The sequence below is a fragment of the Chiloscyllium punctatum genome, chromosome 49 (genome assembly GCF_047496795.1).
Source record: "Chiloscyllium punctatum isolate Juve2018m chromosome 49, sChiPun1.3, whole genome shotgun sequence".
In the NCBI taxonomy this organism is placed as follows: Eukaryota; Metazoa; Chordata; class Chondrichthyes; order Orectolobiformes; family Hemiscylliidae; genus Chiloscyllium; species Chiloscyllium punctatum.
The window spans coordinates 17,645,625-17,662,766 of record NC_092787.1 but is presented as its reverse complement, the minus strand read 5'-3'; the positions used below and the strand labels follow the sequence as shown (position 1 = coordinate 17,662,766).

The 17,142-nt window shown below is 38.6% G+C and overlaps 1 protein-coding gene and 1 non-coding gene across 2 annotated transcripts in view; both read left to right on the top strand.

Moving 5' to 3' along the window:
- The window catches only part of nup188 (nucleoporin 188), a 102,223-nt gene that overhangs the window by 43,086 nt on the left and 41,995 nt on the right, over nucleotides 1-17,142 (top strand). The window contains exons 20-25 of the mRNA XM_072565593.1: nucleotides 2,073-2,187; nucleotides 3,730-3,850; nucleotides 8,006-8,072; nucleotides 8,180-8,308; nucleotides 12,772-12,905; nucleotides 14,473-14,579. Of these exons, the coding sequence (XP_072421694.1) occupies nucleotides 2,073-2,187; nucleotides 3,730-3,850; nucleotides 8,006-8,072; nucleotides 8,180-8,308; nucleotides 12,772-12,905; nucleotides 14,473-14,579 (673 nt within the window). The remainder of the gene's footprint in view (nucleotides 1-2,072; nucleotides 2,188-3,729; nucleotides 3,851-8,005; nucleotides 8,073-8,179; nucleotides 8,309-12,771; nucleotides 12,906-14,472; nucleotides 14,580-17,142) is intronic.
- On the top strand, nucleotides 5,331-5,402 carry trnag-ucc (transfer RNA glycine (anticodon UCC)). Its single transcript has one exon. It is a non-coding gene; the product is annotated as a tRNA-Gly (tRNA).

Below are 17,142 nucleotides of genomic sequence, written 5' to 3'. Positions count from 1 at the left end.
ATTTGCAATGCAGAATTATCCTCTCAATGCTTGCAGCTACAAAGTCTCTTGTGACCAGTAATGTTATCTTTGCATTTCGATCTTGTATACTTTTAAATTGAAGTTTACTGTTGACTGGGGGATTTCTGTCATTAGTTCCAGTATTTATAAAATATTTTAAAATAACTTTAAAGCTCTCTCTTTTTATATATAATTTCCATGCTAGATCAGTTGTTTGTTTCAATTTTAAGGTTGGTAACTTTTTATTAGCCAAAGCTATTAAATGTTGCTAGCAGACCCTGGGTGAGCTTTCCCAATTCATTCTGGTTCCAGACAAGATGCCCTAAAATGTTAAATTCCTGGATGAAGAGGGATTAACTCACACCCTTTTCTTTAATTCATCCTAACTCATTAGTTGAAATAAGGTTAATTTAACAACAATCCCTTCCCTTTCTACCACTCTCTGAGAACCAAATGGCCCTCTGTTTTATATTAAGCCAATTTAACTAGGTGTTTATTAACTACTGCATGTAAAAAGAAATACTAAATACTATATTAATATCCATATTTGAAATTAGGTGAACCCAAAGAGTTTCAAAATAAAAGTTAACATGGATTAGTGTAAATTGCTTGTAAAGAGACATTGGGTTGCATTGGTACTGTTGCCTTTAGCAGTTAAACAGATGATTTTTGAGATTCTTGGTTTTGTAGGCTGATAGAAGGTCCTGATTACTTTATTAAAACTGCATTGCAGCCCTCTTAGTGAAAGTCTTTGCCTGCTTCACAGGAATAACTAGGGAATAATTCTTTGACTGACAGTCATAGTAAGTAAATCCAGGCTGGTGCACGAGACCTTTCAATTCCACTGGTTTACTTCAAAGAAATATTAGTGTACGTGAGGATGCACCAGCCTGGATTTACTTACTATGACTGTCAGTCAAAGAATTATTCCCTAGTTATTCCTGTGAAGCAGGCAAAGACTTTCACTAAGAGGGCTGCAATGCAGTTTTAATAAAGCAATCAGGACCTTCTATCAGCCTACAAAACCAAGAATCTCAAAAATCATCTGTTTAACTGCTAAAGGCAACAGTACCAATGCAACCCAATGTCTCTTTACAAGCAATTTACACTAATCCATGTTAACTTTTATTTTGAAACTCTTTGGGTTTACCTAATTTCAAATATGGATATTAATATAGTATTTAGTATTTCTTTTTGCATGCAGTAATTAATAAACACCTAGTTAAATTGGCTTAATATAAAACAGAGGGCCATTTGGTTCTCAGAGTGGTAGAAAGGGAAGGTATTGTTGTTAAATTAACCTTATTTCAACTAATGAGTTAGGGTGAATTAAAGAAAAGGGTGTGAGTTAATCCCTCTTCATCCAGGAATTTAACATTTTAGGGCATCTTGTCTGGAACCAGAACTACCATTGCCTGGACAATGATCATGTTTGTCTTTGATTAGTGTAGGCACTATTAGAGATGTGTACAAACTAGATTTTTTAAAGCACTATGAATAAATAATGCATGAAGGAAGAAACTTCAGAATTAAAGGTTACCTGGAAACATTTTTGTTTTACTATAGTTGTCTTCTCAGAGCCATGCTATACTAGTCATAATCGCCCCCCCCCCAAAAAAAAAGTTTGTACAATTTTGTTTACAGGCTATTGAAATCTGTTGGATTATTATGTGCAACTTAATTTCATTTTTGTTGAAAATTTCTTGTCGTATGGGTAATGGCCTTATGCTGGCTTTGAAGATTTACGCCAAAGTTTGCACTGTCTTTTCTCTAATTTTTGTCTTGATTCTTAAATGCATAAATCCTTCCTTTCACCTGCCTATTCTAATGGGGTTTAAAATTCTTTCTGTTCTTTATTTGTTTTGCTTTTTGCTATCCCGATGAGGGCAAGTGAAAAAATTTTATATTCAGGAGGACATAGCAAATGGAATTGGTTCTTACTAGCACATTGCCTGTTGACACTTTGGCTTTCTCCAAATAATTTCCGGGAAAGAATACTTTGTTGAATTGAATTTTGTTGTCATATTGATGGAGAAATTGGACATACAGCAATCAACATTTATTTCTTGAAGGGCTGAAGGAATGCAAGCTGGTAGTTATGGTAACCTACTGCTGAGCATTGAGAGACCGCAGGGCGAGTACAGTGTCACAATGGCCTTTCTCCGACTGGTTACAACACTTGTTAAGGTAAAGTTACTTGTTAAATGCCTTTGTTTAAATTGCTTTGTTTCTCATCTTGGAAATTAAGTAATCTCTGAGACAACTTGTGTTGGAGATATCAAGATGACTTTTCATTAGTTCGTACATGGGAACATTTTCACTGTTGCTCATGAAACATGGTATTAATCTGTCTTATATTATCACTTTTACATTACTTTCAAAATTACTGTGATTTATTTCCAGGGTTTGTATTCCTTTCAACTTGAATCCATGAATTCAATCTATAAAGTCGAGGGAGGGCGGAGAGAATTGAAAACTTAAAATAGTGTTTCGTGCAAAATATACTTGTCCAATGGTTCAAATAACTTGATAGTTGTATGTAATGTGGCACAAGTTTCTGCTTTTAGTGAGAATTGTGTGTGATGTGAACAAAAACATCCAGTAATTGAGAAGGCAGCTTGTGCATAGAACAATGTATGAAGCATTTTGAAATGTTTTCTGTTGAGTTTCTGAATACTGTGCTCTGTTAGGTCAAATTACGGATATTAATTGGATTAGTAGATAGGTTGATTCTGCAGGTTCCTATTGGGGAACTTCAGTCAGAAGTACAATATTCTTATCACTAGTGATAATAGGTGAAGTGCACTTAAGTGTGGTATCAATTATTATTGACTGCATTGAGTAGTCCATATATAAAGGTTAAATGGTCCAAAACTGAAACACTGCCGGCTGCCTGTTTGGAAATTGATAAATTGTAAGCAGTAATGGTATTTGCCTGAATCAGTTATCTAAGATTGCCGTTGCAGCTTTCTGAATTTAGTTTGATCCTCAATTCTACAGCTAGATTTTCAGCTGAGTATGTGCAGTTCTGTTGCTGTGTTCAGACATGACCTGTCTGCACTTGAGTGGAAATTTCATGAAACAGATGCAAATGTAGTGTCATAATACAATTTGAAAATTATTGGTGAGAAACTCATGGTGTTTCTACTTGGATCTGTTGAATTAATCTCTTGTGTAATCCTTCTCTCAGTAAACTGAAGTAATCATTGACATGAACCAAGCGTTTTTCGATGGTTTATGAGATTGGGACTATATGTTGATATCCCCAGTCGTTTTCGGAGCATACTGCAATTGATACAAAGTTTGGTACTGCTGCTCAGCAGCATGCTATTCCATATATCTGGTTCATTCTACCAAAATATAGAAAATACCAGTATTATACAAAAAGAGAATTTGGTTATGTGTGAACAAATTAAAATTAGAAATGCTTCCTATGTTATGAAACAGCAAAATTAATGTCACTGCTGGAACTGCTAGGGTAATATGCATTACGTTCCATTCTTCTTAACTAAATTATGGGTAGCATGTATTTAATATCAAGGTTTTTAAAAATAAGTGACACTTTTGGAAAAATGTCAGTAAACTCATGGGGTAACATAGATCCAAGAAAAAGGTTAACTTTATGTTATTAGTATCTTATTTTGTATTTGGCAGTACCGCAGATATAGACAATTCAATTTAGTATGTGCTTTTCACACATGCCATTTTTGTTTTTGTGCTTTCCAACAGGGGCAGCTGGGGAGTACTCAGAGTCGAGGTCTTCTACCTTGTGTGGTCTTTGTTTTAAAAGAATTACTGCCAACCTATCATAAATGGCGCTACAATATCTATGGCATACGGGAGGAAATTGGTAAGGATTTCTGCACAAATGATGTAAACATATTCTTTGATTAGTCGAGAGTATCATACAGCATGGAAACAGATACCTAAGTCAGACTACTCAAAGCCAATCATATTCCCAAATTAAATTAATATCACCTACCCACCTGTATTTAGCCAAATGTCTTTTAAGCGTTGTAACTGTACCTGCATCCACCACTACTTCTGGCAGTTCATTCCACATACTAACCATTCTGCATTCTAAAAAATAAGTTGCTCTCATGCCCTTTCAAGTCTTTCTCTCACCTTGGAAAATACCCCTTAGTTTTGAACTCACCCACTTTAGATCTAGCCTTTTACTGTTCCCCTTATCAGTGCCCCTCATGTTTTTATAAACTTCAGTAAGGTCACCACTCAAACTGCTATGCTCCAGGGAAAATAACCCCAGCCTATTTTTATAACTCAAATCCTCCATTCCCAACAACATGCTGATAAATCTTTCCTGAACCCCCTCCAATTTAATCATATTCTACATATAACCAGAGCTGGACAAAGTACTCCAGAAGAGGCCTCACCAACGTCCTGTACAACCTCAACATGATGTCCCAATTCCTAAACTTAAAGGCCTGAGCAATGAAGGCAAGCATGCTGCACATGTTAATCATCCTGTGTTCCTGTGACACAAATATTAAAGAATTATGTACCTGTACACCTAGGTCTCTCTGTTTGACAATACTACCCAGGGCCCTTAATTAAATGTATAAGTCCTGTCCTCTTTGTTTTATCAAAATGCATGTCTTGCATTTATCCAAATTAAACTCCATCTGCCACACCTGAGCCCATTGACCCAATTGGTCAAGATCTTTTTGCAATCTAAAATAACTTTCTTTACAGTCCACAATACCATAAATTGTGGTGTCATCTCCAAACTTAGTAATCATACCTCCGTTCTCTTTGAAATCATTTATCTAAATAACAAGCAAAAGTGGACCCAGGTGGTTACAGGCCTCCAGTCTAAAACATAACCCTCCAGCACCACCAGCCTCTGTCTCTTATCATAAAGCCAATTTTGTATCAATTGATAAGCTGTCCTTGAATCCCATGTGATCTCAATTTACTAATTATTCTACCATGCAGAGCCATGTCAAAGTCATATAAACCATCTACCTCTCTGCCCTCATCAATCTTTTTGGTTACTTTCTCAAAACCTCAATCAACTTGAGACATGATTTTCTTTGCACAAAACCAGGCTGATTGTCCCTAACCATTCCTTGTCTCTCCAAATGCATGTAGATCCTATCTTTCGGTAACCCCTCCAAACACATAGCCACCACTGATGTCAGACTCATTTCTGTAGTTAGTAGGCTTCTCTTAACAGCCTTTCTCAATACATAGCATTAGCCCTGCTCCGGTCCTCTGGCAACTGTGGTTATGGATGATACAAATTAGGCTAAAAGATTTGTATAATACCTTCACGTGTTGTTCGTACTTTCAATGCGCTTCATATGTGGGTGATGGTGGTATAGTGGTGAGCATAGCTGCCTTCCAAGCAGTTGACCCGGGTTTAATTCCCGGCCATCTCAGTGTTGTGGTTTGTAAACAGTCTTTTATGAACGACATGGTGGCACAGTGGTTAGCTGCTGCCTCACAGCGCCAGAGACCCGGGTTCAATTCCCGCCTCAGGCGACTGACTGTGTGGAGTTTGCACATTCTCCCCATGTCTGCGTGGGTTTCTTCCGGGCGTTCCGGTTTCCTCCCATAGTCCAAAAATGTGCAGGTTAGGTGAATTGGCCATGCTAAATTGCCCGTAGTGTTAGGTGCAGGGGTAAATGTAGGGGAATGGGTCTGGGTGGGTTGCACTTTGGCAGGTCGGTATGGACTTGTTGGGCCGAAGGGCCTGTTTCCACACTAAGTAATCTAATTAATCTGCTCTAATTCAATCTAATTAGTGTTTAAGTAAACAATTGCTATTTTGATACTCAAAAAGCTTCATTTAACAGTAATGATTGTGTTTTTGACAGTGGTAGATGGAGCAGGGATGTCAATCAGGGGACTGGGCGGTGGAGCTACTTCATATATTGACATGAATGCTTCAATGTTGTCTTGAGCCGGGGAGCAGTCAGGCAAAGCCTTCTTTCAGTTTCTCTACTGGGTGCCTTTGACAACACATTTCAGGAACTTATTGCAGTACCTTCTTACAATGTTGTCAAGTTAAAGCATACAATTTTTAACTTGTGTAAATGCTGCTCTTTGAGTTGAGCTTTTATTACCTTTTTAATTGATTATACTTTTAAATTATTTGTGTATGCATTAGTATCATGGCAGCAACAATGTTTAAACTGTCTACATAGCAAGCATTATTTGATAAGTGATTTTTTTTCAGGGAATAGTCTCCCAAGTTTGTAAAACTCTTGAATTGGAAATGATTTATTAAGATATTTGCATAAATTGTTCACAGCAAACAACTGTGCTGTAGTAGTATAATCTAAATGGTATGTCAGTTGTATTCAAAAAACATTTTAAAACCTGATTTTCACAATCATGTGTTCTGATTTTTCATGTCAATAATTTTCAACTGCAACATATTATAGCCCTGTAATGAGGCTTGCTTGCAATTCCATGTTTTAGCTCCTGTATGGAAAAAGGCATTATGAGAATTGCTTCTGTTGGAGAAGCCCTCAAATTTTCATTTCTTCAGGCAACCGTATGTTTAGAATATCTTTACTATCTGGAATTATACCACATTATCCAATTTAGTTGAGGTTAAATCTACAAATGAACTTGATGCCAACAATATGAAAACAATGGGCAATATTAGATTTGAGCACAGCTTATGCCAGTGCTGTGAATTTAAAAAAAAAATTTGAGTCCCCTTTCAACCTTTTTGGCCAGGATCTTCCCATTAGTCCAAACATTTGTGTTTCCAGGAGAGAAATATTCACTTACTAAGGGGAGAGATCCTGCTATATCTTCCAGCAATTGGGGAGCTAATTGGCTGCTGGCAGACTTTCTGCTGAACTTAGGATCCCAGACCAGAAAGTCCTGGCTGCTAACAGTCAGCATGTTAGATTGGTATACTTGTGCCACTGCCAGCACAATACCCTCTGGGCCTTCAGGATAAATAATTTCCCACTGGAAAGGTAAATGCTGTTTGAGTTGTCTTTTGGACGTTGGCCAGTGGAAGAAGGAAGCAATGGCCGAGAGATAGCTCTCAGCCAAACCCTAGCCCTTGATCCAGTTGCTTGATACTGTGTAGGCTGGTGCATGTTGAAGGCGATCTCCCACCAACTATCAGCATGCCAATACCTGTTAACGAATCTAGTAGCTGACTTTTTAAAAAAAAACACAACAAAGAACGATGGATGCTAGAAATCCGAAACAAAAACATAAATTGCTGGAGGAACTTAGCAGATCCAGCAGCATCTATGGAGAGAAAGTAGAGTTAACATTTTAGGAACCAAAAACAGAAATTGATGGAAAAGCTGAACAGGTCTGGCACCCTCTGTGGAGGGAAATCAGTTAATGTTGAGTGATCCTTCCTCAGAACTGGTTTTTAACGTTTGGGTCCAGTTTCTCCAGCAGTTAGTTTTTCTTCAGTAGGACGACCTTCTGTTATTCAATCTGAAGCTGAAAAAATTGCAGCCTGAGCCAGATGAGCCTTTAAGTGGTTATTAATTTTGGTTCCACCACCATTCTTCTTCATTGAAATCATCTCATGCCTCTATGCCTGCCACACCTCTGCCTGGAAGTTTGTGAGGTTCACTGAGACTTGTTAGTACACCCCTTATTCCCAGGCACTGTTCTTATCCAAAATGTACAGCATCGCATTGCTTTATATTGAAAGTGCAATAAGCTGATCGTTCAGAAATGTAAGAAAATTCTAGATTGCTTCTATCTCTTGAAAATCTATATTAATTGTTTATCTAAAGCAAGGGAATACAGATGGCACCACCAGTCTCCAATTTAGCATGGCAACTCTTTGCAGCTGCAAATCTCTGTGAACCTCCATATTTTTGTCATAGGTGGAGGCTGTTCTGTTGTAAACAAAGATGAAACAATATTATTTTCTGGTCCTTCCTATTTTTAAAGTTTATTATTTGAGATGAGCAACATATGTGTAAGTATAAGTCTGGGTGATGCAATTTTAATGTATTTGTAATTCCATGTTTTTCAATCTGTATCACAGGTTGCCTAATTTTTGAACTTATTTATACCATCCTGCATCTGAATCCAGCGGAGGAATCACAAAGCAGGTATGTTGTAAGGGTGCAATTTTTTTGTCAGTGTCTTTTGAGGTGGGCTAATGAGAAAGAAGCAATTATATTACACAAAGCTTAACTTTTTCCTTTCTTCCATTTAGTAACTCACTCAGTCTTCAGTCTTTGTGCACCCATTGTTTGGCAAACACAGAAGCAGGGCAGGCCATCATAAATATTATGGCTGTTGGTGTGGATACCATTGATGCAGTAATGGCAGTGCAGCCTAATAGGTAAGTTGTAATACAGAATTTGATTAGGCAAGGAGTAGTTTATATCAAACTACTATGCACTTTTGACAGATACAAAGCTCTGATGATTGTAACTAGATAACTTCATGCTGCGTTTACAAAACTTTGTAAAAAAAAATGAACTTCGTAGATTATATATGAAGGGTATTGTACCATTTAATTGGCATAAAAATATATGTTAAACTTCATACCTACTATAAGCAGATGATTATTTAGGTTTCATTTTTTTGGATATATAAATGCATGGCATATGAAGTTGAATAAATAATTGTTAGCTATTCAAATTTGGTAGCTTCATGTACCATATATGGCATGAGTATCATCTAAATGCTAGATATAGAGGATTTAAGTTGGGCAAGGAAAGATCTTTTTAAGAGGAACCTTTCTAAGATTATAAATGCCTTAGTTTTTCTCAAAGGTATTTGTCGTCAATAACTTCCATTTGATGAGAGCATTGACAGCCATGAGACATCTCAAAACACTTGAAAGCAGTAATACTCTGTTGAATGTAGTAATTTGTGATGATGCAGCTTCTTTAACAAGGTGATATTGACCTTGGCTTTTTTTTTCAGGAGGTTGTAAAAGACAGATTCTGGAAAGTCGCAGTTTGGATGGGTTTTAGGGCCAATTTAATTATAGCTAACATACTACCTCATGAAAAAGGCTTCCAAGTATTTAGGAAAAAATAACACTTGTACAATGAAAGGGGACTGGCCAGTTCTGCCAGCTCAGCTTTCTCTGGTTTGGTTTTGACACAGTAGTGTTTGAAGTTGCTGGCCCCAACGAAGCAGGTCCATGCTGGTCCTCTCTCTCACTGACATTTCTCCTGTAAGACCCTGTGTTTGATTTTACCATTGTGCCAAGGGGTGTTCTTGGGAGTTGTAAGTATTAGAAATAGCATCGTTAAGTTGGGATGATGTGTTGGGTCGGAAAGTTATTTGGTATTTTGTTTTCTTTTGTTTGTGTTTCATTCGGTAATCTTGTAAATAAATTCTATTTTGTTTAAAACTTAGTGGTTTCACCAGCTGCATCCCTCCTGCAATATCCATATTACACCTGTTTAAAACAACAAGCAAAGTTAGGGTCTGGGCTACCTTCTTGAAGTGTTTTGAAGGGGGTCTGGCCTGTTCTATGACTGTTTCTCACCTAGGAAGTGAATGGCTTTTGCAAGGTTTGTGAAGGTTTGTAGCTCAGGTTGAGGTTTAGGGTGTAGGTTTGCTCGCTGAGCTGTAGGCTTGGTATCCATGGATATCAAACCTACAGCTCAGCGAGCAAACCTACACCCTAAAGTGAATGGCTAATTTGCATGCAGTAAGTTCTGGCAGACAGTAAATTATAGACGATCAGATAATCTTTTTTGTGTGATGTTGAATGAAGGTTAAATATTGGCCAAGTGTTTGGTGCCAACTGTCCTCTAATTTGAGATACTACCATGGGTTTTTGTTGGGGCAGAGGGCAGAAGGAGCTTCTGATTAATGTCTGATCTGAAAAATGGCACATCTGACCGAGCAACATTTCCTCAGTAGAGCATTTGAAGTGCTGTGAAAGTAACTATATTTTAGGAATTGAAAAATAGACACCACTTGCAATATAATGTTACATGGTCAAACTGATTTACCTTTGCTGCTGAAGAAAGACAGGATTTGGCCAAAGTAGACTGGGAACAGCTGCCTCTGGGTAATTAGACAGCATCACAGTGGTTGGGGGGTGATTAAATTGGAATTGGTGGGAGTGCAGGCTCAAAATGGTCCCTTTAGGAGGGAATGTAGGAGCAGTATGCCCAAAGAACCATAGATGTCTAGCAATGTTTAGGACAAGATAAGGAAAAGAGCTTTGTACAAAGGGAGCAAACCCATGGAGACTCTAGAGTGTTTAAAGTGCAGTGGTGAATTTGGGAATGCAATTAAGAAAACAAAGAGAGGGCATGAAAAATGCTGGTGATTAAGATTATGGGGAGATCCCCGTATGATCTAAAATGTATGAGAAGGAAGAAGATAACCAGAGAAAGTGTAGGGCCAGTTGGGAAGTAGAAGACAATCTGTATGGAACTAGAGAATATTAGTATGATGCTAAACAAGTACTTTCATATGTCTTCACTTTGAAAGAGAAGGGTGTAGGTACAGAATTCAAGAAGATATACTTTGAGGTTCTTGAGCAGTTTGACATTAGAGAGTGATGAGATATTGGAAGTTTTGGTGGGCTTAAAAGTGGGCTGAACATCAAGTCTGGATGAGTTTACCCTAGATTACTGTGGTGAATTAATTAGATTAGGTACCCTACAGTATGGAAACAGGCCCTTCGGCCCAACAAGTTCACACCAACCCTCCGAAGAGTAACCCACCCAGACCCATTCCCCTACCTTATATTCACCCCTGACACTATGGGCAATTTAACATGGTAAATTTACCTGACCTGCACATCTTTGGATTGTGGGAGGAAACCGGAGCACCCGGAGGAAACCCACGCAGACACTAAGAATGTGCAAACTCCACACAGGCAGTTGCCCGAGGCTGGAATTGAACCCAGGTCCCTGGTGCTGTGAGGCAGTAGTGCTAACCACTGAGCCACCATGCTGCACCCTAGCAATGTTTAAGGCGAGATAAGGAAAAGAACTTTGTACAAAGGGAGCAAATCCATGGAGACCCTAGAGTAAACAAAGTGCAGTGGTGAACTTGGGAATGCAATTAAGAAAATGAAGAGGGGGCATGAAAATGAGCATGAGGGGCACGAGGGAGGAAATTACAGGGACTTCAATCCAAAATTTTAATTTCTCACTAGTTACAAGAGAGGTGCCAGAAGACTGGAAGAGAACTAATGTTCTACTTCTCAAGGAAGGTAGTAGAGATTAAACCAGAGAATTGCACGTCAGTGAATGTTATATCAATAGTTGGGTAACTTCTGGAGAAAGTTCTGAAGAAAATAATTGATTTCCACTTGGAAGGGCAAGATTTGATCAGATTGGTCAGCATAGATTTGTCAGAGACGTCATGCCTAACAAATTTAATTGAATGTTTCAAGGTGTTCAGTTGTGTAGATGAGGGTAGTGCAGTTGGTGTAGTTTATATGGATTTCAGCAATGTCTTTGACAAGATCCCACAGGGAGACCGATAAAGAAAGTAAAAGCATATAGGATTCAGGATAACTTGGCAAATTGGCTTAGTTGGAGACTACTACTAAGTGGAAGAAGCTGTATTTGAGACTGGAGGCCAGTGTCTAGTGACAGCAGAGGGATCAGCGCTGGATTCCTCCATTATTCATAATATATATCAACTGTGTAGGGAAAAGTGTCAGGTGAAGATGCTAAGTATTTGGGTAGTTGACAGTCTTAGATTAGAGAAGGATATAGATGGGATTGGTCAGATAGGCAGATGAAATTTAACCCTGATAAGTGAGATGATGCACTTTGGAAGAAGTAGCAAGACCAGGGGGTATTCAAAGAATGGCAGGACACTAGGAAACTTGGAGGAAAAGAGGGATGTTGGGGTCCTGAAGTCTGCAGGATAGCTTATTAGTGTGGATCAGTTTAGTTACGAAGAGAGGTTTTGGATGTAGGTTTGCTCGCTGAGCTGCAAAGTTCATTTCCAGTCAAATACAAATATTTGTCTTGTATGTGTATGAAGAGAGGTTAGATAGGCTTGTTTGTTTTTATTTTAGAGCTGAGAAAGCTGAGGGGTGGGGGGGGGTGATGTGATTGAGGTGTATAAGATTGAGGATCATAGGGTGGGTAGTAAGCAGCTGTTCTCTTTGGTTGAAGTCAATTAAAAGGGTAATAAATTTTAAGATGAAAAACAGAAGGTTTAATCGGAATTTGAAGACCTTTTTAGGTTGAGAGGGTGGTGGGAATCTGGAATGCACTGCCTTGGAAGGGGAGGTAGTTGAAACAGGAAACCTCCAAAGTATCTGGATAAGCACTTGCAATGTCATAGCATTCGAGTCTAATGGTCCGAGTGCTAGCAAGTGAGGCTAGTGTAGATTTAGAGTATTTTTTTTAGTGCAGACTTGATGGTTTTAAGGACATCTTATAATTCTCTGCAAATAGGAGTAAAAAAAAATTACAATTAGACAAGTTCTATGAGGAGTTGAGTGTGATGCTGGAAAAACACAGCAGGTCAGGCAGCATCTGAGGAGCAGGAGAATTTACGTTTCAGGCATGAGCCTTTCATCAGGAATTCCTCATTCCTGATGAAGGGCTTATGCCCGAAACGTTGATTCTCCTGCTTCCCGGATGCTGCCTGACTTGTGCTGTTCCAGTACCATACACTCAACTCTCATCTCCAGCATCTGCAGTCCTCACTTTCTCCAAGTTCTGTGAGGACTTTGTAACTATGAAACTTGCCTTATCCTTCATGTTGAGCATTTATGCAGCTACTTGTTTTGACAATTTAGAAATACAAATTTTATCCAATTTTCTGCTTTTTTTTTCTCTCTTTTTCTTCCCAATGCAGCTGTGGATCTGAAGGATCCGGCCAGACACTCATTCAGACCATCAAGCTAGCGTTTTCTATAACTAACAATGTCATCAAACTGAAACCATCATCAGAAGTAGTTTCGCCATTGGAGCAGGCCCTAACACAACATGGTGTGTAATAATTGTGGGGTGCACTGAATAATCAGAAATAACATTTGGAGCAGGATGAAATAGTTACTGCTGCTGGTGTTATGCAATGATTTTAAACTGTTAGTGTGTTGTTGCAACATAACTTATCATTTGCTGATGTTGTAGTTCCAAAGAGGCATTTAATGACACATTTTGGCTTTACAAAAGGATTGAAGTTAACCAATTACAAACCAGAGGAAAATAATGAAGTTCATTTTACTGTATATGTGTTGTTTGTATATCAGCTGTGTTCAATTATGTAGAGTTGGAGGACGTTAACTGATCTTTCACTTGAGTACAAAAAGGCACTTGCTAAAACTGTGGTATAGCTCAGTTAAGGGGTGTATGCTTCTTGTGTTTCGCTTTGTGAATAAAAGTTAACTGAGTAAAGATTGGCTTTAGAATTATTCTTCAACTGTCTGTCCACATTATATCAGTAGGTACTCCTCTGTTCATAGTTACTCTGATTTGAAATGCACAAACTACTTCTGAATCTGGGGGGATTATTGATTATGGTTTGTCCAGACAAATGTTATCTATGATCTGAAGAGGAGTCCTATTGGACTTGAAATGTTAACTCTGTTTCTCTCACCACAGATGCTGTCAGACTACTGAGTTTCTCCAATTGTTTGTTCTTGATTTTGATTTCTGTTAACCCTACACTGCTTCCATTGCTCTCTGCTTTGGAACATTGAGAGTGTAATTCAGTTTATAGTAATTGTGTTTTCTGTTATTTCAGTTAGATTGTTGTGCCTTTTTCCATGTTATCTTTCGAGCTGGCTGAGGAACATTGCTTTTTCAAGTAGATATAGACGAGTTTAAGTTTGGAAACACTTAGATTAGATTAGATTTTTTTTCAGATTAGATTAGATTACTTACAGTGTGGAAACAGACCCTTCGGCCCAACAAGTCCACACCGCCCTGCCGAAGCGCAACCCACCCATACCCCTACATCTACCCCTTACCTAACACTACGGGCAATTTAGCACGGCCAATTCACCTGACCTGCACATCTTTGGACTGTGGGAGGAAACCGGAGCACCCGGAGGAAACTCACGCAGACACGGGGAGAACGTGCAAACTCCACACACAGTCGCCTGAGGCAGGAATTGAACCCGGGTCTCTGGTGCTGTGAGGCAGCAGTGCTAACCACTGTGCTACCGTGCCGCCCACTAACTGGCTGGTTTCACAGATTAGAAGTCAAAGATGAAGTCACATTTGGGGTAAGAGGGGCAATAAATCTGGAACATAAAGACTCTGTCCATTGAGCAGAGTGCGGCAGATTGCGATGATGTAGTGGGCAATAGAGTTGGCCACAAAGTGGGCACGTGTAGACTTGGTCTTTGAATGACTCATCACTTAGCACTTGCCCTTTACTCCCACCTCATCATCGCTGACTTCTGAAAAATGAACAAATAGCGAACCTTTTGCTGTACCTCTGAAATGTCTGGTGGTGCTAATATGATAATTGGAACTCAGTTCTTGCAGCCCGGATAATATTAAACCTGTTTTGTTTGGTTTAATTTTACACTTGTGTTACCTATTTCAGGTACGCATGGGAATAACTTAATAGCAGTTTTGGCAAAGTATATATACCACAGGCATGATCCTGCATTGCCGCGCCTTGCTATCCAGCTCCTGAAGAGACTTGCAATGGTAAGTTATTTTTTAAAGTTCACGTGTCCTATAACGTGTAAGAGCAGAAGTAAGTCCACCTCATCTGCTCTGTTATTGTGTGATCATGACTGATCTGATAATCCTCAATTCTGGTTTCTTGCCTCATCCCATAACTCTTGATTCTCTTACTGATTAAAACTCTATTCAATCTTGAACGTACCCAATGGCGCAGCCTTGCCAGCTGCCTATGGTTAAGGATTCCACAGATTTATTACCCTCAGAGTAAAAATTACTTTTCATCTGTGTCTTAAATTGGTGACACCTTATTGTATGATTAGGCCTTCTTGTCTTAAACTGTCTCGAAAGGGAACCTAACATCTCTTTGTCCACTCTGCCAAGCCCCCTAAGAATCATCTTTGTTTCAATTAGATCTCCTCTCATTCTTCTAAACACCAATGAGTACAAGTCTAACTGATTCAGCCTGAATGCTCAGTATCAATGTAGTGAACCTTCTCTAGACTGCCTCCAATACCTGTCTGTCCTTCCTTAGGTGAGGGAACCAAATTGTCCATGGTATTCTAGGTCAAGTCTAACTAGTGCATTGCATAGCTTTATCAAGGCCCTCCACAATTGTTATACCATATTCCCTTTGAAATAAATTGCAACAGTCCATTTGCCTTCCCTATTACCTGCTGAACTTGGGTGTGAACTTTTGATTTATGCAAGGGGGCCCCAAATCCCTGTGCTGCTGAGGGGGAAAAAAAAAACCCTGTGGTCATAGCTTACTGACATTGCATGCCCAGCCTGACTGGTATATCAAGATAGTATCTAGATTCATATATCAAGAGTGCTGAGTTGAGCAAGATTCTGAGACAGCAGGTGCAGTAAATGGGTATGTAGGGTGAGGAATTAGGTTTATGTTGTAAATGTGTGAGGATGTTAACTAATTCTGAGAGTGCTTTAACTTGGAGTGCTAGCGTTTCACGTTACTTTAGCACTTTGGCAAATGGGACTATACCCGGCAGCATACAAAATGAGCTAAGGGTGAGGTCACATGCCACGTATCTTGTCTGTCTGGCCATTCATTTTGACCCTGACTGATCTTCTCCCTTTATTTCGAATTCTCTGCTTGCGCCCTGTTTCTGAGATTGGAAATCAATTTATCTATATATTTAATGACCGAGCATCCAGAAATCTTTAGGGTCCATAATTCCTCAGATTCACAGCTCTCTAGTTCAAGAAGTTCTCCTCGTCTTAATCCAAAATTATTGCCACCTTATCCTGAGGTTGTGTCTTGATGTTCTAGATTCCCTAAACAAGGAGCAACAAGCTATGTGACTAGCATGTTGAGATCCTTTGGGACATGTAATGCAGATTACAGTAATTTTTCAATGTTGTTTTGTTAATTCCAGTGCTATAATCCTGATTCAACAATTACATTTACAGAAGCAGATTTGCTTTATACTTTAGTGGTAATTTGAAACTGCATGTTTAATTTATGTTCACCTTGGACCAAATCTATAGCCAGGCTTCATTTGAGAGTTATGGACTCAGGTGTACTTTGGGTTGAGAATCCATTGGCTCAAAGTTGAATAGGTAGTGCATACTATTCTTCAGTAATGTAAAAGCTATAAATCAACAAATAACAGGACTTTAATAAAAATAGAGCAATAATTATGGGTAACTTTAATCTTGTTGATTGGGTTATTGAAATTGGAAAGTGTAGCTACAACAATTAATTCATAGACTGCATTAGGAATAGTTTTCTCGAGCAATGTGTCATGGAGTCAACCAGTGAGTAGGCTATTTTAAATCTGGTAATGGGCAGTGAGGCAGGTTTAATAAATGACTACCTAGTAAAAGATCCTCCAGGAAGAAGTAGTCATGAATGTAATTTTCAGTTTGAGAGCGATAAACTTGGTTCAGAAACAATTGTGTTTAACTTAAGAGAAATCACAGTGAAATTACCTTAAGTAAGCAGTGGCAGACATTTGAGATAATTCATTATTCTCAGCAAAAATTACATCCCAGTTAGGAAGGAAGATTGACGAAGGAAGTTCAGGAGAGTATTAAGTTGAAAGGAAAGGCATATAAGGAGGCCAGAGTCAGTGATAGCACTGAAGACCAGGATAAATCCAGAATCTAGCAAAGTAGGACTAAAAAGATGATAGAAAATAAACTAACAAGGAATATAAAAACTGAGCTTCTGTAAATATATAAGGAAAAGAGAGGTCAACGTGAATATAGGTCTCTTAGAAAATGGATCTGAGGAGATGATTTTAGGGAATCAGGAAATTGAAGAGTGAAAGAGTTTCCATCAGTTTTTACAGAGGAAGATACTTCAAATTTCCCATTATACTAAAGAATATGAGGGAGGAATCAAGTACTATTATTATTACTAAAGAAGTGGTATTGGGCAAACAATTGGGACTAAAGGCAGAGACGTCCATTGGCTCTGATACCTTGTATCAGAGGATCCTTTTTTTTAAAATAAAGCAAGAGCTACTGGAAATATTGGTTGTAATTTTGCAAAAATAATCAGGTAGTGGAGAAATACTAGAGGATTGGAAAACTGCTGATGTGGCATCCCTATTCAACCAGG